At 38.7% G+C, this 21,797-nt stretch overlaps 1 protein-coding gene across 7 annotated transcripts in view; it reads left to right on the plus strand.

Annotated features, from left to right (window-relative positions):
- WDR7 (WD repeat domain 7) overlaps positions 1 to 21,797 on the plus strand; it is a 361,510-nt gene that overhangs the window by 244,208 nt on the left and 95,505 nt on the right. For all 7 annotated transcript variants that reach the window (XM_082641443.1, XM_082641445.1, XM_082641444.1 and 4 more), the window contains 4 exons: positions 128 to 314; positions 12,061 to 12,178; positions 14,486 to 14,635; positions 15,230 to 15,312. In XM_082641443.1, coding sequence (XP_082497569.1) covers positions 128 to 314; positions 12,061 to 12,178; positions 14,486 to 14,635; positions 15,230 to 15,312 — 538 coding nt within the window. The remainder of the gene's footprint in view (positions 1 to 127; positions 315 to 12,060; positions 12,179 to 14,485; positions 14,636 to 15,229; positions 15,313 to 21,797) is intronic.

Below are 21,797 nucleotides of genomic sequence, written 5' to 3' on the forward strand. Positions count from 1 at the left end.
TACTATTCAAAACCCCTTGTCAGTTAAAGTAAATCCAAAGTGGTTTATATTTTGAAAATATGCTTCAAAGAAAACATCACAAAAGTAAAATTACTTTATTGCTCTGCCTTTTATTTTGTAATTTTAGGTAAGGCACTGACATTTCTTCTGCTGCAGCCACCAAGCCCCAAACTTCCTCCGCACAGTACGATCCGAAGAACAGCCATTGATCTGATTGGACGTGGTTTCACAGTTTGGGAGCCTTACATGGATGTGTCTGCTGTCCTGATGGGGCTTCTTGAACTTTGTGCTGATGCCGAGAAACAACTTGCCAAGTACACGCTCCATTTCAGTTCATTTGGCTTTTATTGGTTTTGTTTTGTTCTGTTTTAGTAGAGGTCATTGATTACTCTTTATAAATTGCATATGGAGAAAAAATAGACAAATATCTCAATATATGACATTTTGGAAATAGACAATGGAAGGGAGATATGTTTCTGTCATTTTAACACAATTGGGATTTAGCTTTGAGCCAATGCATGATTTATCCATGGCATAGTTTTAAATAGATGTTTATTGTGCCTTGAGATATTATCAGCTAATAATAATATAAGCATATCACATATAAGGAAAATGATATATAGAGTTGCTCAAAAATGTTTTACTGATACAATACCTGGCCAGTTTGGGGAATTACTCCTTTGCTCTCATGTTCATTTTTAAACCAACTTTTTTGAGGTTTCATTTGCACACAGCAGAGGATCAGCCATAAGGAGGTTGCAGTGGTCCAGGGAGGCAGGGATGAGAGTAAAGGAGTAAGAAGAGGACCCAAGGCAGTTCCTAAAATGAAACTGGGGCTGGTGATAGAGGTTAGTATTGACTTGAGAACCCAGCCTCCTGATTCCTGGAGGGAGTCTTTTTTGTTTTGTTGTGTTTTGTTTTGATGGTATAATACACATCTAACAGGAAATTTACTACTGTAGCCCTCTTAAAGGATACAATTCAGCAACATTCTCTGCATTCACAGTTATGCAGCCATCACCACTACCTAGTTCCCGGTAGCAGTCACCCCAAATGGAAACTCCATATGCACTGAGCAGTCCCTTTCCATTCTCCCCTCCCACTGTCCCCTGACAATCAATAATCTGCTTTCTGTCTGCGAATTTGCCTATTCTGAATATTTCATATAAATGGAATTATACAGTATGTGGCCTTTGGTGTCTGACTTCTTTCACTTAGCATAATGATTCCAAGGTTCATTCATGTTGCAGCATTTTTCGGTACTTTGTTTCTCTTTATAGTTGAACAATATTCCATTCTATGGATATGCCACGTTTTATTTACCTATTCATCTGTTGACGGACATGTGGGTTGTTTCCACTTTGTTTGAACACCTAGTTTTCATTTCTCTTAGGTAGATACCTAAAAGTGGAATTGCTGGGTCCTGTGGAAATTCTGTGTTTAGCCTATTGAGGAACCACCAAACTGTTTTCCATAGCAACTGCACCATTTTATATTCCTACCAGCAATGTAGGAATTGTCTTTGCATCCTCGCCAACATCTATCTTCTTGTTTTGTTGTTGCTTTTTTAGTATAGTCATCCTAGTGAGGGTGAATTCCTAGTGGTAGGAATTCTTGAACTGTCCCATGATGCCTCTCTTAATGTACAGGCAGACCTCATTTTACGGTCCTTCACTTTATTGCGTTTCGCAGATGCTGTGGGTTTTTTTTACAAATCAGAGGTTTATGGTAACCCTGCATTGAGCAAGTCTGTTGGCACCATTTTTCCAACAGCATTTGCTCATTCATGACTCTGTGTCTCATTTTTGTAATTCTAGCAATATTTCCAACTTTTTTATTACTATATTTGTTATGGTTGTCTGTAGTCAGTGATCTTTGATGTTATTTTTGTAATTATTGTGACTTTTTTAGCAATAAAGTATTTTTTAATTAAGGTATGTACATTGTAAAAATACTTAATGATATTGCACACTTAATAGACTACAGTATAGTATAAACATACTTTTTTTTTTTTTTTTTTTGCGGTACGTGGGCCTCTCACTGCTGTGGCCTCTCCCATTGCGGACCACAGGCTCCGGACGCACAGGCTCAGTGGCCATGGCTCACAGGCCTAGCTGCTCCGCAGCATGTGGGATCTTCCCAGACCAGGGCACGAACCCGTGTCCCCTGCATCGGCAGGCGGATTCTCAACCACTGCGCCACCAGGGAAGCCCCTAAACATACTTTTTATATGTTTACTGGGAAGCTAAAAAATTCGTGTGCATCGCTTTATTGTGATACTCGCTTTATTGCGTTGCTCTGGAACCGAACCTACAGTATCTCTGAGGTCTGCCTGTAAGTGTTTACACCTCTTTGATTTTTTCAGTGAATGACATTTCATGCTTATCATTGCTAACCTTTTAAAAAACTAGAGTTCTCTGCCCTTTTCTTCATGGCTGCCTCTCTCATATCCCACAGTTGCCTTATATTCTAGCATGCTTTGGGCCTGTCATCTTTCTGCTGGCTGCTCTATGCTCAGAAGTGGAGACCAGAAAAATAACTGAAGGCTAGACTGGAATGCTGTGACTGTGTCCACAGATTGGGCATCCCCAGCCCAAAGTCCCAAGATTGACTGGTAGGGGAAGGGTATTCCTTTCAAACCTAAGCAGCTGTCCTCCCCCTTCACCTGCTTCATACTGCCACGCTTCCTAAACTTCACCTCTGTGTCTCCCTAGCTATATACCCTTCAGTAAATTACTTCACCTCTCACCTCAGTTCCATTTACAAGTTAGGGCTAATTAAATACCTACTTCATAAGATAGATGTTAAGTGAGTTTATATTTGCCAGGTGCTTAGAAGAGCACTTAGCACATGTTAAAAGATTGAATGGATGTTACCTGTACTGGGGGGAGGTATGGATGGTGATGCCATTGTCATTGTCCTAGTGTTCAACAGATGGAAGAGATGCCCGTTTCTAGAATAAACACTTCCACATAGTGACAGTCAGGATAGTTTCTGGATGGATACAGGTGGCCTGAAGGTTCTCTATTGACTTAAAAGGATTAGGAGGGAATGTGAGCCCATGAGTTGGCAGCAGTCGTAAGAGGCAGCTGGCCTTTGTGCAAAGCCTAGAACGTATTTTCAACCTGTTACCCTCCCCTTGGCTGCAACTGCCATGGACACCCTCCAAGGAATCAACAGAGTGGCTTCTTTTACCTCAGCTCTCCTGGTTACCTTGAGAAGCCTTTAATATTTTTGATTGTCCAGAATTTTACTTTGACCTAATTTTATAGCCTATTTTCAAATCTGATAAAAAACAATTTCAATAGTACACAGTCTTGTTTTGTTGCCTGGGAGAAGTAATGGGTCTCTATTTTAGACTAACCATCGAATATTTTGTTTTATTTTGTGTTTAAATAAGTTCACATGAAGCTTATATCAGCAAACGTAAAGATGTGCTGTGTTTTATCTACATGGACTATGTCCACAGACACCAATACTGTAGCTTTCAGGACGTAATTTAAATCTTGCTATTACATCCTTTTCTGTCATGAAGATTAGTATAACTCTCTACACACAGCTCTGAATAAATGAATGTATCAGCATGTAGCCTTGAGGAGTCCAATGTAATTTTCATCATGATAAATTGTATAATAAGCAAGAAAATGTTTGCTTATTAATCTATAACAAGATTTAGATTGAAAATGACCTGTTACATCCACGACACACTTGGTACAGGCTGCAGAAAGACTGAGATGGGGCGAAATAGAGCAGCAGGGTGACTGTGCATCTTACCCTCGCGGTGCCTGGGGGGCCACCCTTCTGTGCCTGCTTCACTGTGCACACGATAACACCGCTTGGCCGCCTTGCTGCTGACTGTGATCTTAAGCTTGCTTTATGAAGAAGCTTTTATGTTAGGCATGTGCTTTTTGAAAAGAAAAAAACATAAGCAGTATTTTCTTCTTTATTTCAATTCTTATGAGTTTATGAAGGAGGGGGTTCAAGGCAGGGCAGCTCGCTCAGGTTGCTATCTAGTTCTGAGGAATACATGTGATAGCAGAGTTTCTCTCTTTCCTTCTCTCCCCTGTGTTGACATCCTCTGTCAGAGATGACTCCTGAGAGGCCTCCTGAAAAACTGTATATGACTCAAGACTAATAGAGCATTTTCCCAGAATTAATAATGCTTTTTTTTTTTTTTTTTTGCGGTACGCAGGCCTCTCACTGTTGTGGCCTCTCCCATTGCAGAGCACAGGCTCCGGACGTGCAGGCTCAGTGGCCATGGCTCACGGGCCCAGCCGCTCCGCGGCATGTGGGATCCTCCCGGACCGGGGCATGAACCCGTGTCCCCTGCATTGGCAGGAGGACTCTCAACCACTGCACCACCAGGGAAGCCCAATAATGCTTTTATTTTAGAAATATGGCTTAGAATTTTACACCTTTGGAATCAAAATAAAACCAGCTGTTTTCCAGTGTTTTCAAACATTTTGCCCAATTTTAAACTACATTTATTAACTAAGCAAGCATCTATTGAGTAGCTAATATGTGGAAGGGACAGTGTTAGGTACTATATGTCGTGACAAACTTTCATGAAACAAAGACCCTTCACGTGACTTGCAGTCTTACAGGAAAGATAAGATCTTACAGGAAAGAAGGAGAGTGAAAGGTATGGACATTCAGAGCATGGCAGATGAGCCACAGGGGGGTACCCAGGCAGTACCCAAGGAAGAATTTCACTGGAATCTTTCCTTTGAATGACTGTGAGGAGAGGTGGGGAAGAATAACCACGACGTGCAAAAGGACAGATGGGGAAAGCCCAGGCATGCCCCAAAGAGGCTGAGGGGCAGCCGCACACACAGGAACATGAAACTAAACATTGTTTTTAGCTAATTTTATTTATTAATTTCTTGCAGAAATTAAACCCTGGGATGCTCCAATCAAAAACTTGAACATAATTGCCTTACTCTTTATCTCTGGGGAATAGAATTGTGTTCAAAGAGAGGATTGGTTTTACCTTTTTCTTTATTAAAAGAGTGTAAAAATGACTATAAAAGATTATAAAATGAATCTGAGATAGGTGCTTTCTCTTGTCCAGGAAAAGGTGAGGTTCAAACCGAGGTCTCACTGATACCAAAAGCCATGCTCCCAGCCCTGTGCCATCTTGCATTTAAAATCTTATACCCAGAGGATTAAAGACCAGCAGAGTACTAAATTCAAAACAACCTATTAAAAGGACCTAAAAGAGGTCAACCCAGAATTTTCAGATTTTTAAAATCTATCTAATGAAATCATTTTCATCAAGAATTTTGTGCCTTCTGGAAATTAGAAGCCCATTTAAATGTCAGTAAACTCCTTGACAGCTTGGGCCATGTTTCGATACTATGTGTTTATTCTTATGTATTCAAACACCTGTTATATGATTTGCATTGTTATTTGCAATAAACATTTAATAAAGTCCTAGAATTTTAGAGACAGAAATCTTCTTCAACAGCATGCAATCCAGTGCCTTTAATATGCTATTAAGTAAAAATAAGTTGTAGAGATTAAACAACTTGTCTGAGGTTACACTAGTCCTGTGAGAGCTAAGACTATCACTTAGGTCTCCCGACTCCCATTTTGCTGCTTCCATACTGCATGGTTATGTCACCCTTTATATAATGAGAGATCCACAGGTAGAATTTTACGTGAGGAATTTTTAAGTTAATGATTATGGGCTGTTTATTCATGATGGACTCTTTAATTGAAAATGGAAGGCTGCACTTCGTTGAAATCATAGGTTAAGTCCTCCCCAGCTGATTGTGAAAATAATAGAAATGTATGCAGTATTATCTTTTTTAAAAATCCATGGTTTTTTAGATCAGCATGGTTATGGACATATGGATAAAATGTTAGAAACAGTAGAAAATCCTACTTTTTTTTTTAAATGTAAAAGTACAGAAGAATCCTTGTGCTTTTGTATGTGTTGTGGTCTGTGATTCTGATTCCATTTTCCTAGTTCATGTTGCAGACCTTTACTCTGAAAGAGAACAGCAGAGCAGGGCCGGCCCAGCTGCTGAAGGTGCCAGACTCTCACCTCATACTGCTGTGACTGAGGGATGTGGATGAACTACACAAAGTCCATTGCTTTTCTGTAATATTCACAGTTGCCAAACTTGAAGGGAGAAACATACAGTCATTGGAAACCACACATGCTCTGATAACATAGATAAGCCTTATATGTTGGAAAGATTCTTTCTGGACAATATAAAATAGAGTTGGAGAAAAAAGAATTGACATTTTAACTCAGATCTCAATCATATTTTTTAGATTTGAGAGCCAGAGAGTAAAGATCACATCATACAAACACTAAGGTGCTTTAGGCTTCAATATTTAAATTATTTTTCCTATTCACATGACATTTATTTTTAATAGAAAGTTTATAATTGGAGGAAACCATTTAACTAAATCATGTTGGCATAGATTTTATTCATTGTAAATGTATACAATATATAGGAAATAGGTCTAAAAGATATGCACTTGGAGGAATTGCCACCTTTGAGTTTAGGAAATTAATGCCAACTGTGACTTATCAGATTTAGGTCCCACATGACAAAGAAGAATTGCTGATTCCCTATTACATTAAAGACAATTGTAAACACACCTGTTTTACCAGGGAGGGGTAGAATGGAATTCCCAGATGATATGTAATTATGTATTTTCAAAATAATTTTAGTCTTTGTTTTAGATGGGGAGTGTTTTCAATGTTCTGTTACTGTTTGTCTTAGTTCACTTGGGCTGCCATAACAAAGCACCACAGACTGGGCTACTTAAACAACAGACATTTATTTTTCACAGTCCTGGAGGCTGGGAAGTTCAAGGTCAAGGTGCTGATAAGACCTCATTCAGAGGTCTGTTCTCCTGGCTTGTAGGCTCCACCGTCTTGCTGTGTCCTGACATGACTTCTTTGTCACCAAGATTTGAAGAGAGAGATAGAGCAAGCTCTCTGGTGTCTCTCATAAGGGCACTAATCCCATCACAAGGGCCCCACCTTCGTGGCCTTATCTAACTCTAATTATCTCCTAGAGGCCTGTCTCCATATACCATCACATTGAGGCTTAGGGCTTCAACATATGAATTTTAGGGAGACACAAGCATTCAGTCCATAATCGTGTTGACTATGATTTGCAGGTTATTCTATGAAAGTTGTGTTTCACACCCCTCCGAATATTCCCTTACAGCGTTCCATAATTTGACAGATGGGTGAAGTCTGACAATTGTAGACAGTGACATTTAACTGAGGTGGTCTTACATGTAAGTTTTTAAAAGCTTTTACTGCCATGGAGTAAGGGTTAGAACAGGATTTAATGAGCAGTCAAGTAAGGATTGAGCTTGGCCTGAGTGGACTATTTTTCTATTCATGGTTTTTATTTATAATATCTATCATCTCTGGTATTTCGTATTGGATGTGTATACTGAAATGCTGAGTAAAACAGACAGTGTGTCATATCATATTTTTCAGAATAAAGACTGAAACAAAGACCCACCCTATAAACCTATGTAACAAATGATCTGCATAACAGCCAGGATCAGGTGAAAAGAGTGAGTTCTGTGCTTACATACAGATTCCAGAATAAGGCAGACATCCCCTTTAATTTCAAGCCTCTGATAGTATGATCCTTCCTTGTTAAGTTAGAATCCCACATTAAAATATATCACACACCCAGTACACTTTTGACTTTCAAGATAACTACATGCAGAATTAGACTTTGTCCGTTGGGACCACCAGATCAATTACTTTGACTTCATTTCTTGGTCAATTCAGTCGAATAACTGGCTTAAGTGATTTTTTTTTTTTTCCTGCTGAATTTGCCAGGTAACTTCATTTACCTTCAGTTAACTATTGAGCTACCACTATGTCCAAGGGCTGTACTAGGCACATTGCAGGGGGTAGGGGGTGGTACACAGGATTAGAAGGCATGGTCCTAATCTGTTTGTTGGTTCACAGTATAAAACTAATTCAGAATGAGAGTCAGTGCTAAGGGCCCGAATGAACAGGTTTTGTCATTGGTTGTTTTTGTTTCAATAGATGGTAACTGAGTGCTGTAACCATTGCAGAATACCACGTGGGCTTCCACAAGAATTGAACAGAGGGGAGCGAGGAGAGTGTGCTCGTGGGGAAAGGGGTAGTGGAGAAGCATTAGCAAAATACTACAATTAAAAAAGGAATCGAATTTTGGGGACCAGCTTTGAAATTAGTCTGGCCTCGGGAGCATGGGCGTGGAAATGACTGAGTTATAAATTAGCAAAACAAGATTATGGAGGGCCTGGAATCTCCAGCCAAGGAGTTTAAGATTTTTCTAAGCACTGGGACCCAGTGCGGTTTTTAAGCAGGTTAACCATGAAATAAAGTTGGTGCTTTGGGAAGATCACTCTGGCAGGGGTGCATTGAAGAGGCTGTAGACAGGAGAGAGAAGGTTTCTCTTCTGCCCCTGTTGCCTGGGCGACTCCTTTCTGTTATCACGCTCACAACCCACCCGCTTGTGCACTGTGGATGCTCTGACGGTCACTGCAGAGCCCTGACCTCAGAGCAAGAGCTGCATCCACATTCTGAAGTCCTGCCCTCAGACTGCCAGACACCGATGACAGGAATCACTCAAATGCACACGTTGGTGCCTCTGCAGATTGTTGGGTGGTCCAGCTTCCCAACAGCTGGAATCCAATGGGCGGCACTCTTCTATGTCTGGTTCGCTTCCTTCCCCATTACCCCCACTTTATCACTTTTCTTCCTATAAGAAGTTTGCCCATTTCCCCAAATTCACAAGGTCATTTGCTGAGGAGGAAGGGTAACGGGTGACTAAGCCTTTAACTTGAAACTAGTGACCTGCCATTCATTGATCTCATTTTCTTTTCACTTTGTTTCTATTTGTAAGAGGCATCTTTGGTTGAGAAGAAGCACCTGTTGTACCTGTAATCGTCAGGTGCAGGGCTAGAGGTTTTTGCATTTGTTATCTCATTTAATCTTCTCATCAACCTGTTGAAGTCGGTATTTTAATATAACCATTTTACTGACGTGCTTATTCAGTCTAGGGTGGCCACAAGGCACAGCATAAGGGCAGGGGGACAATATCCACTTGTCACTGTGGCCTGAGCCTTGGAAGTCTGTCAGCTGACCTCCCCCACCCTCAGGTGCACACACACATGTGCATATCCATGTGTATTTATTCTTTCTTTCTCTCTCTTTCTCCCCTCTGCCTCGCCTCCCCTGGCCCCTTCTTAGCATCCCACTAAACTCTTCTCCTCCATGCAAGGAACAGAGATGGGGTGGAAGAGAGGACTTAGAGGTGGGCGGTGAGTTTGCAACGATCCTGTTTATGTGACTAAAACTCTGCTTTCCAACTGCAAGAGGTCACGACAGCACATCTGGGAATGGGCAGGACTTACACGGACTCCAGGAGGGTGCTGTAACGCCTGTCCTGTGGAAGCCAGGCCCCATCTCTTAGCGAGCAATACATCCATGAGGCGGGCACCCAGAGCCAGGAAGAGCAGCAGGGGAACATCTTCTCTATCCTTGTATTTCCCTTGATTCAGCCTAGCCCTGCAGGTAGCCAGGTCACCAACATACGGGTGTAAGTTTCAAGTACAACAACCCTCAGGTCTGTTTCATAGGCTCGGCCATCTCCTGTCCTATACCTACCTGTAAAGTTGGTCATCGGTACCCACATGTAAGACTTCTTTCTTTAGCTGAATTTGATCTTTTTGAGGGTTTTTGATTTCCAGTTCTGCTATTTAGTACAGTGGCTCTCTGTTACAGCTTTACCTCCATACCAGTTGATAACCGTGCATCCTGTATCTTCATTCAATCCACTGTTGGTACTGAATAAAACAGAGCGGAGGTCCATGTATTACAACATACCACTAGAAAGCTCTCTCAGGGATGCAGTCTAGCCAGTCATCCAAAAGTGCTGAGAGTTTAGTCATGTTAGCAATTCATTAATCCAGTTAACCACAGCATCGTCCAGCCCCTCCCCCTTTATTTTCTCCAGAGGTCGGCTGTCTTGAGACATTATGCGGCTACCTTGGCTCTTCACTGAACTTCTCTGGACCTGATTTCTCCCTCGTAAAATGCTGATATCACCACCTCATAGGGATGTTCTGGGCAGATGCAAGAGGACATGAAGTAGCACAGGGAAGCTCCACTTCAACCCTCTGCCTACGGTTCCCGTCCAGTTCTTTCTCCTCCTCTCATGCCTCCCACATGTGGGGTGGGCCGCCCTGGAAATAGCCACTCTTTCTCCCTGGCTGACTGCTTGGCAGGGATGTTGCCTAGGGGATCTTTCCAACTTCAACATCCTGTGGTTTTACTGATCTTAGGAAAGTTAATTTAGGTTTGTTCAGAATTATTCAATTAACATACCATTTTTGTTCATTTCAGGCTTTCAATATTATCAACATCTATTCACCCACACTGATGACAGGAAACATCATAGAGTATCTGAAAAGTTTAGCTTTTGAATTTTTTAAAACTTAGCTTAATAATGATCTAAAACTTCACAATAACTTTTTAAGCAATCTAGCCCAGCACTACTCACCTAGTAAACATTTCTTTTCCTGAATTCTCAATAATAAAGTTTAATCCAGAAGAGAAACTGCTCTCCTGATGAGCATCTCTGTCCAGCCCCCATTGGGTCCCAAAGGCATCAGGACCTTCCATGGGGGTGATGTACCCACCAATGCATCCCTTCTGTTTATTGCTCAATATGTGTGTTTGTTTTCTCAGCTCACATCTGTCTTTTTTGTGGTAAAGATGAAAGGAAAGCTCTGCATCGTCTTCTCCTCTGAGTTCCCACTTTGTGTCTACCCTCAGTTTGGAAAAAAAGAGTAGAGACAGTTATATTCTCAGACAGAGACTGAGCAATGTAAAAGTCACAAAGAAATAAGCAGAATTTTCTATCATCAATTTACCTTTTAAGAATGACGGGAATGCCTATGTGATGCCTCCTTATTTTCAACTAAAAGTTAAAATAATGATTCTTAGATGAATTATAGAGATACTTGTAAACTTCCTGAAAACTTTTAGTAGATGTAATTCATTTGACACATGAAACACAAAGATTATTTAATTGGAGCAGGACAGATCTTAATATAATTTCATATGGATATTTAAATACCAAGGTTATTTAACTAGCGAGAGAAGCTATAATGGATCTCTTACTGAGTAACAAAATATTCCCTGTACACAGTTGATGTGTGGGTCACATGCCACGTTTTAATGAAAAAAAAGTCTTAATACTTTTCACAGTAGTCTATATAACATATAAAGGAAGCTTACAAATAGAAGAATATTATCATTTTTATGTTTTAGGAGTGGCAAAGGAATATATAGCAGCACTATCCTATCAGGACATCCTCACACTCTAGAAAGATTTATTTCATCATGTACATATTCTTGTATATAGCCTGGACCATGTCATGTGTATGCTCTTTATATAGAGAGAGTAAGTATCAGTTAATAGAATTTTTTGCAACAATACTGAATACCTACTGGCAGAAAATGCTGATTAGTAGATTGGTTCTGAAAGCATTGAGTGTGGGGTAAACTAGCACTACTGAGGGTATTTCAAACTAAAAATAATTTTGTGATTTTCAGTTCTTCGGTAATTTTATGGACAAGAGTGAATTTTGCTTCCTCTCATATATAGGCCTTAAATACAGCCTTTCAACTTGGCCTTATAAACCAATTTTTCCCTTTAACTTTTTTAAGGAAAAAAATTGGAAATGCTCTGCACAATATTCTTTCTTGCCTTATTCGGAGCTATGTGATATGTATTCAGTACTAGTTCTTGATAATTTGTTAACAAGGCGTTTTTAACACTTTGGACAGATGCACATACTGTCTTCAATCTTCACGGTTAATTATTCGATTTTGTATTTGATGCCAGAACACCCTGACTCCTAATCACTGCTCATTGTTGCAAGTCCATTATATTCTAACTGTTTGAGTGCTCCCATTGACCTTGAACTGACATGATAAGCTGTGTCTAATCTTTTCAGTCTATATTTCTAATGCTTCTTTTCTTTCTTCCTTTTTTTCTGATCCCTGTTTAGCATCACAATGGGGCTGCCTCTGAGCCCTGCAGCTGACTCTGCCCGCTCCTCGAGGCATGCCCTATCTCTCATTGCCACGGCCAGACCACCCGCCTTCATCACGACTATAGCCAAAGAGGTGAGAGGAACTTCTCAGTGTGCTCCATCTTCGCATTAGAGGAATTATCTCATATTGTGAGCTGAGGGTCCGTATCTATAGATAATCCTCACAGTTTGTTCTAGAACAATGCAAGTTAATAATTTAGGGCTGGGTTGAATACATATGTACCTGTGTGCATGCACACTGAATCCCACGGCAGTGAATTCATTACTTGTGCTTTTGTAGTCATTTCTGTTCTCAACGTTAACTCACTTGTAAATATTTGTATTTACAGTAATTTCTCAATCTGAAAAATAGCAAATTAAAATATATTAAAGGTACCCACATTTTACAAGTGTAAGTATCTACCTATAATCAAAACAAAACTTATTTAACACCGGCTCTCCAACTGTAAACAAAAATGTAAGTCATAAACTTGCTAATTGTTTTTCCTATTACATATCACAGATAAAGACTTGAATGCCAATTGATTCCCGAATTCTTAGTGCTCTAATTGCCCACATCTAACTAAAAAACTAGTAAAGAACAATGAACCAATTATAAGGTCTTTCCTATAGGTCTTAGTAGTGGGAGAAAAGGCAAGGAAGATAAACTCCTAAATTTTCTTTAAAGGTTTGTTCCATTTTAGCATGAATAATGTGCAGACTCAGTGTCCATGGGGTATGGGCTCTGCCTGAGTTGTTTTTCCTGTAGCTAAGATGAATTTTTAAAATAGTAAATAAATACCTCGGAGTCTGCCCTGATAACCTACAACCTGCTGGGCCTATGTCTGCCCCAGAGCCATCCTTAATAGGCATGCAGCAAATATTTGTGACATGAATGTAGCTAGAAGGGAGAAAAGAAGGGCCTAATAGCAGATTGTATGGGTTTATATGAGGCAGTGGGACTTTGAATTCACACCTAAAATAGATCTGCAGACTAAGGGGCTATGTTTTTCTAATAGTGCATAGTGGTGCAGTGGGAGTCCACTGTGTTTAAAATATACATATGTATATGTCTATATTTTATAGATAGTATATATTTTTATAAAGTGTATGTATGTATAAATGAACAGATTTATTAGACGTGGGATTTTTTTTACCAGTTTTTCCTATCAGTGGAATATGCAGAGATACTAATATTGAATATACTGAATAAGCCTAACGTTAGTCTGATACAGATACAGGTTTTATAAAGGCCAGGCATTAAATTGCCTCTTTAAAGAGAGTAAACAAGTATTTTATATTAATTGTATTTTTGCACTTGATTTTCACCATTTACATATAAGTATTTTTAAATGAGCTGTTAGAGTAGCTTGGGGTTTGTTCTACTCCAGCATTTGACTAGAAAGGTAATTTTTAAATATTTTAATGTTAATGGTCTAACTAATTGCCAATGATTCCCACATTCTTAGTGTTCTAACTAATATTTTAATGTAATAGTCCATATTTATTACCTTTTAAAAACAAGTTTTCCACTTCACTTAGAGGTTTAGAGTAAAATACTGAAGTATTTCTCACCGTGACAGCTGTCCCTAACCCCATCCCCATGCCCACTCCTGCATGGCTGGCCCAGGGCCTGTTAATACTGTTTCCCCTCTGAACTGTTAAGACTTACAATTTGTACAAGGAAGAAAAATCACACTGAACTTACATTACAGTTGACCCTTGAACAACATGGGTTTGAACTGCGCAGGTCCACTTATATGTGAATTTTTTTCAGTAGTAAATACTACAGGACTGAACATTCTTGTGGACGGTTGAATCCTTGGACACAGAGGGCCGACTGTTAAGTTGTACACGGATTTTCAACTCCGTGGAGGGTTGGCGCCCCTAACTCCCAGCATTGTTCAAGGGTCAGCTGTGTTTACACAATGTTCATTATTTTTGGAGGTATGTTTTTTTAAAATTTCCCAACTTGATTATAAAGCACCTAGAATGGTGCCTGGGACACAGTAAGTGCTATGTAAGCATCATTTACCATTATTACTTGAGAACAAGAATCATGTCTTATACACGCTGGTGTCTCCTAACTGCTACCCACCTCAATGCCGAATATGCAAGATTCACAAACCTTCTGTTTGTCCCTTTTTAAAAATGTCATGGTGATATTGTATTAAAGTCTCATATAATGCCCAAGAACTAGAATTCTATTAGGGAATACATACTGAGTGTTTATTGTACTAAGTACTTTCTTTGTAATTAAAAGTGTTTCCTGACCCACCCCAAGACATTTGTTTTTGTTGATTTTTTTTTCTGTTGTATTAGTAAGTGAAAAACCAGTGGCTAGAAATGTAAAAGTCTATCAAGTGTCGACCATATCTACAGCATGGAAATATTTTTCTAGGTGCACAGACATACTGCTCTTGCAGCCAATACCCAATCCCAGCAGAATATGCACACCACAACTCTTGCCCGAGCTAAAGGGGAAATTCTGAGAGTCATTGAAATTCTTATTGAAAAGATGCCCACGGATGTCGTGGATCTTCTCGTGGAGGTAAGAATATTCTGCTTTAAATTATATCAGTACATCCACAGCTAAATTAAATATTCTAGTGTAGTAATATAAATCAGCATCTTTATTTCCAGCACCTCTAAAAGAAAGAAAGAGATGACTAAAATGAATGAAGTTTTGTATCATTTCTGGAGACTTTATTTAAATTTCCTCAAAAATCAAAATGATTGCTATGTCCATTTACCATTCACATGGAATGGACTGTATTAGAGTCGTTTTTAACGGTTATCGTCTCTTCCGTATCTTTCACTATAAGTAAAACAAAACATAGAATGTGCTTGAATAAAAGCTACCTATCCTGTACATAAGTAGGAATTGCCTTTCAAGTAAACAAGTCTGGTTTCTTTATTTTAGTGTGTGCTGTCTTTAAAAAATGGTTTTCACAAGTAAGAGAAAGGATGGCCTATAGTATAAAGTAAGTACACTGTAATTTTAGTAAATATACTGTAGTTTTAAAGTAAATATCAAAATCAAACTATGTAGAATTTTAATGCAAATGAGGCCTAAGTTAATAATTTAAATTATGGAAAATTAAGTATTTGAAACTAATTTTAGATTTGTGTCTTTTCTGTAAAGGTTATGGACATCATTATGTACTGCCTTGAAGGATCTTTAGTTAAAAAGAAAGGTCTTCAGGAATGTTTCCCAGCCATCTGCAGGTAAAGAAGCTTTCAATAGCATGCAAAATAAATAATTTTTAGTAACAAATAATTTAAAACAATTTTTTCAGCAGGATGAGTTAGTAGTTGTGCCCAATTAGAATTCCAATTATGAATTAATAACTGCTTACTTTCTAAAACAATTTAAGCACCTTATATTTAGTCAAAAACACAACTATAATAGAACCACTGTTTGAAATTGTGTTGTGAAGAAGTTTTCTCAAAACCTAAAAAAAAATGAGTAAGAGAAAGCATCTATTAAATATGTCTATATTCTTATATCCATTACTCAAATTAGCTTTTACATTACAAAAAGGAGAGTTAGGAAGCTATAACTTAGAGGAGGAAGATATACTTTTCAGCCAATAGAAACCTTTATGCCAACTTTTTGCTGGTAAATTTTATTTTAGATATAAAGGCCAGCATTTGCATATTGTCCTACTAAGTATAGGTGTTTTCCCTCTGAGAAAACAGGCCAAGAGCAGTTCAAAGAAGTCAAGGACAGTTACAACTTTTATAAACAATGTTGTGTATGTGAAGTATAACTCTAATAATTTGTATGTGTATAGCATTTAATTGTTATGAAGTGAAGATTTTTAAAATTTCAAAATGTACTCACCTTATGTTTATTTTTCTCTTAAAGTAGTTTTTGGCTCTCAGAATGTTTATAGTTTGAGGTACATTTTGTTTAAAAAAAATTTTTTTAATAAATTTATTTATTTTTGGCTGCGTTGGGTCTTCGTTGCTGCACACGGGCTTCCTCTAGTTGCGGCGAGCAGGGGCTGCTCTTCGTTGTGGTGCACGGGCTTCTCATTGCGGTGTGCGGGCTTCTCGTTGCAGTGCGTGGGCATCTCATTGCGGTGGCTTCTCTTGCTGTGGAGCACAGGTTCTAGGCACCCAGGCTTCAGTAGTTGTGGCACGCGGGCTCAGTAGTTGTAGCTCGCCGGCTCTAGAGTGCAGGCTCAGTAGTTGTGGCGCACAGGCTTAGTTGCTCTGCAGCATGTGGGATCTTCCCGTACCAGGGCTCGAACCCATGTCCCCTGCATTGGCAGGTGGATTCTTAACACTGCGCCACCAGGGAGGTCCCTAAAATTTTTTTTACTTCCATGTGTTCAGTAGAAAGAGTGTTAAAATCTGTTGAAGATAATTGTTTTTGTAGAAAACAGAACAACCAGTTAGTCATAGTTACATAACATTTTTCTTTTTAAGACAAGCTCAGTGCTATCCTTACTTATGTTTGCTCGGTTCTGTGAGTATATTGTAGTGGAAGGCTTTATTTCAGACTCTAAGTTTCCTGAAAGCAGTGGCGTTACACCATGCATCTTTATGCCTTTTGTATTTCCTGGCATTTCAAACATATTTGCTGGATTAACTGTACTCTGCATCTTCCCATATCTTTCGTCATAGTTACAGTAGATTTTACATCCTAGCCTCTTCATTTTGCTCTTTCTGATTTATGCCATCCAGAAGTTAAATCAAGAACACATAGAAAAAGATTATGCTGTAGTATACATGTGTACAGATATTTTCTTGTGATATAGAGTAGGCATGTTAGGATCCAGTAATTTTTTAACATCATGCCACATTAATTCTGGTTTGTGTTCTTTTTATTAAAAATTATATATATTAAATGTTTTTGTATAATTAACTGATGTTAAAAATACATGTAGTTGTTATATTCTCAGTCGATTATTCTCTAAGGAAATGTCTACGCAAAAATGGACATTTATCTGTCACTTAGTGGAGGTGAGGAAGCAGTTTCATTAGGGATTATCTTACTGGAGGTTAGCAAAGCATTGCTTACAGCAGTCACTGCTGTGTAAATAACCCTCCTGGAGCTAACGTGAGGGAATTGTTCAACATGTAAAGGGACTACCTTTGCCCTTGCTGGAAGCCTGACTTCTCCCCAGTTCCTTCAGTCACCTTACTTTCTGCACATCCACTTTGGTTTGCTCTTGTTTAATCGCTGGAGAGCAAGGTTTCTGCTTGAATGCTAAGGAGGCAGGTGTCTAAACGGAATGCTTGGTACCAGTTTTTTTCTGATTTGGCAGAAAGCTATTGTATTTTGTTTATTAATTTAATAACATTGATTGAACATCTACTGTGTATCAAGTGCTGACTAGGCTCTGGGGGTGCAATGATGAATGAGATGATGTCCTCAAGAAGCACAGTGTCTAATAGGGCAGGTAATTATTTTTTGTTTTGTTTTTTTTTTGTTTGTTTATATAGCAGGTTCTTATTAGTCATCAATTTTATACACATCAGTGTATACATGTCAATCCCAATCACCCAATTCAGCACCCCCCCACCCCCACCCCCGCGGTTTTCCCCCCTTGGTGTCCATGCGTTTGTTCTGTACATCTGTGTAGGGCAGGTAATTATAAAGATAAGTAGCGCCAGGGTGCTGTGTTATGTGCTGGGAGAGACTTACATATGAGGGACAGGGTTGGGCAATAAATGCAGTGCTTAACTCTGGACATGGGAGGCTTATAGAGTTCACAGAAGAGGAAGCAGAATAATAATAATAATAATAATAATGGAGTCTTGGAAAGTTTCACAAAGGAGAAGGCAGACTAATAATAATAATTTCCTTTTACTAAAGGAGAAAAGTGCTTTAATAAAAGTGGCCGCCAAACGGAAGAAGGATTTGCCCTCCGCAGGGGTTTGGGGGGTGGTGGTAGGAGTGGTGGTGGGTTCTGGGAAAGCTTCACCGAAGAGTTGATGGGGTGAGCTTTGCAGAATAAGTAAGTGTGTGCCATCTGGAATTGCAGAAAGAATCATACTGACCAGTGTTTGGAGGTACAAAAGTATACAATGAGTTTGGCAAATGCTCTGTGGTAGTGGCTGGAATGTAGGTAGGATGGAAGTCTAGCATAGTGCCACAGGATAGGGCTTCGAGTTCCATACACAGGAATTTGGTTATTATTCTTCAGGCAATGGCGAGTCAGCAGAGTTGAAGCAAACATGTGTAATTCTCTTTCCAGAACATAGTTGATAAGATATAATCTCATGAAACATAGGATTTATAACAAATAGTTATAAATTGAGGTAGTTAACTACCTCTTATTAAATTGTATTCAATATTATTAGAGCTGTGAATATATAAGCCATAAAAAGTCAGTGCATAAACGTAGAAAGATGAATAACAATATAAGGCTGTATAATAGCTTGTACTAAATGTTAGTTGGAACAGATAATAAATCATGGAGGACTTCAGAGAACACTAAGCTTAGATGGGACCTCCAAAGTTTTACAGGTCAATGCCATGCTACTTCTTTAGGCTGATTTGTACTAGATTGATAAATGAACAACAACAAACATATTAACATATCAACAGAAGTAAAAATTATTTTATTGAAAACCTGCCATGTTTGTACCATTGTACGTTCCTTACAGCACTTATTTGCCCTCTACTTATAAATAAATGCCTTTCCTTAAATATGAAACTCTGGTCAAAGTCAGTGATGTGAATATCTGTGGTCCAGTCAGGTGAAATTTGTTCTTAAAATCTTTATACAATGTTGTATTCTTTTTGTTTGTTTGTTTGTTTTCTTCTTTCCTTTACCCTTTCTTAAAGATGCTATGGGTTTTAGCTTAGGCTACCCTCTATAATGTTGCTACATACCAATATTCAGTGCTTATGGTTGGTAGGTCATAAAAAACTATAAAGCTTCATTTACTATTTTTTTAATGAGATGATATTTGTCAAAGCACCTAGCAGAATACTTATGCTTTAGGTATTCAGAGAATATTAGTTTCCTTGGGGGGGGGGTCTCTCCATCTGAACAATAATGTGAAAACGCAAAATGTGTGTAAGAAATTAGTTAATATTTATTTTAAAGAATTTTATATGCATAAAAACTACAGGGTGGCATTATTATCATTTTCATACATGTAAAAAAAATTGGTTTACTTCCCAAAATATTAAATAAATTTTAGTCAATGTTATAAAGATGCTCTTCACATCTAAAGTTGTATTAATTCAATTAAGAGCTATTCTAGTATCCTGAAGTCATTGAATATTTAAAATTCAAAAGTACTCTCATTTGGGTTATACATAAATTTCTCTGTTTTCTGAGTACCAAGATGAAGTAGCATCGTCAAATGTGGAATGATCCTAAGATTGGTTTTCTTGTTTTTTAGATTTGTTTTGTTTTTTAACCTTGGCAAGTAGGCTTGTGATTCTGATATGCATCTGGGTTCAGAATTTTAAAACTTGAACATGGTAATTTCTCTAAGATTTTCATTGCTGTTAGTAACTTGGCAGTTATTTTTCAGATTGTATTTAAAATTTCCATTTTATTGGTGTCATGGAAGTCTTGGCTTTAAGCTTAGGCTGACCTCTGTATTGTATGTTGCTACATACCAATAGTCAGTTTATTCAGGTTTGTTTGTTTATTCATTCATTTATTCAGGTTTATTAATGATTATATGACTTAATATACAATTTAATGAGTGGTGAATCCATCCACTGAAGTATGTTGTTAAATAAATTTCTTTGTCCTCTGACATATTTACTCAAAACATATTTAAGTTTAAGCTACAAATCGTAAATACAATGAAAGAAAGAAGGATTGATACAGAAAGTTTGATTTTTCTAAGTTTGTTCATATACAATTTTTCCATCAGTTGTTAAAGCTTCTTGTAATATCTTCTGCTTGAAAACAGAAATGGATTAGAACACATGCCAGTAAAATTTGATATAATTCTGCCTTCTTACTGACCCGAAACTCACTTGTTGATATTAAAATAATTTGCCAGACTTGAGCCATATGTTTGTATCTAAACTTCTTAGCATCCAGTGTGCAAAGAGGGGCAGACCATCAATACCTAAGTCACAATGTTCAGATGATAGAAATAGAGCAGTTGTTCAAGAGGAACCTACCTGTTTGTAGGACTGAGATCAACGCGGAATTGAGAGTCCTCAGAAGAATTTCCATCTGCGGAGCGGGTGGTTGAATCTGCCGACGTGGGACCTGTGGAAACGGACAGCCAACTGTCATAAGGCCTTTTATGTAAGGGTTTGAACATCTGCAGATACTGAAGGATGGCCATATGCAGTTTATAGACTCAGTCGTTTTACAGATTTGGCGACTCTCAAGAATGTCTTGGGAACACAAGTCAATATTAAAATACATTCCGTGCCTGTTAGTTGAGAGAACTAAGGACACTAAACACAGGTATTAAGTGCTCACTCTCTGTTAGGCCCTCTGGGGAATAATGCTCTCTAAGTGTAGTTCCTGGACTATCTTCAAGAGAATTACCTGATTTCCAGGCTCCCCCTGAGAGCCACTGCATCAGACTGTCATGAAGCCTGATGAGTCTTATGCACACTAAAGTTCGAAAACAAGTGCTCTAATAATCCGAAATCAAGAAAACAAAACCTGAGAAATTGTCCTTTGTGACCATGTTCTGTTATGTCAGAGCCTGTATCCTAGAATGCCTCTCTGTTTACATATTGAGTAAACTCAGAATTTCCAAGGAAACATCTAAAGACAGCCCTTCAGCTCCTGCATTCCAGTGATGCACTTAATTTTTAAAGACTTGCCCTTAGACAGTAGCACAGAATGCCTGCCAGAGACTTTAACTTCAAGCTGTTCATTAATTGACTTTTATCTAAAACTCCATTGAAAAAACCCAGAACAATTAGAAGTTAGTTTAAAAAACAGAGGGTTGGGCTTCCCTGGTGGCGCAGTGGTTGAGAGTCCACCTGCCGACGCAGGGGACACGGGTTCGTGCCCCGGTCCGGGAAGATCCCACATGCCGCGGAGCGGCTGGGCCCGTGAGCCATGGCCGCTGAGCCTGTGCATCCGGAGCCTGTGCTCCGCAGCGGGAGAGGCCACAACAGTGAGAGGCCCGCGTACCACAAAAAAAATAAAAAAATAAAAAATAATAAAAATAAATAAAAATAAAAAACACAGGGTCCATTTAGCCCCCTACATATTCTAGTTTATGTCCCTAGGTTAAGCTAAACCATCAGAGAGCTGCCTGTTTGGACCACATTGTCTGACCTCCTTCAGCGTTCCCTTCCCCAAGTTCCTTGTCAGTGTTTTGCCTGCAGTTTGCACTGAGGAACCTGCCATGTGAGTGTCTTAAGAAGGTTGACAGTGCAGTTACTGTAAGGGTCATACTGATGTCCATTGTTTAGGGTCCCTTCTGTGAGGACTCAATAAAAACATTTCTTTCAAATCCAGATGACAGGCATTTTTTGTTCGTTTTGTCCTAAGGAACAAGTATATGTTTTTTGTTTTTAATTATACTTAACCAGAGTTAATGTAAACATTTTGCTTTGGTCATTGGGCAGCAAAACCAAATTCCCTGCCTAACTTTAGTAGTTATGGCTTACATCTCCCATTTTCTTTATCTCATCATCACACCTCAAGCTTATCTTCCTTTTCTATCTTTTTACTGAATTATGTTCTATAAGCTTCCCTAAGTCCTTTCTGTAATATGTGTATATATATATGTATTTATGTACATATGTA

This window comes from Mesoplodon mirus (assembly GCF_964341445.2).
Source record: "Mesoplodon mirus genome assembly, chromosome: 13".
Lineage (NCBI taxonomy): Eukaryota > Metazoa > Chordata > Mammalia > Artiodactyla > Ziphiidae > Mesoplodon > Mesoplodon mirus.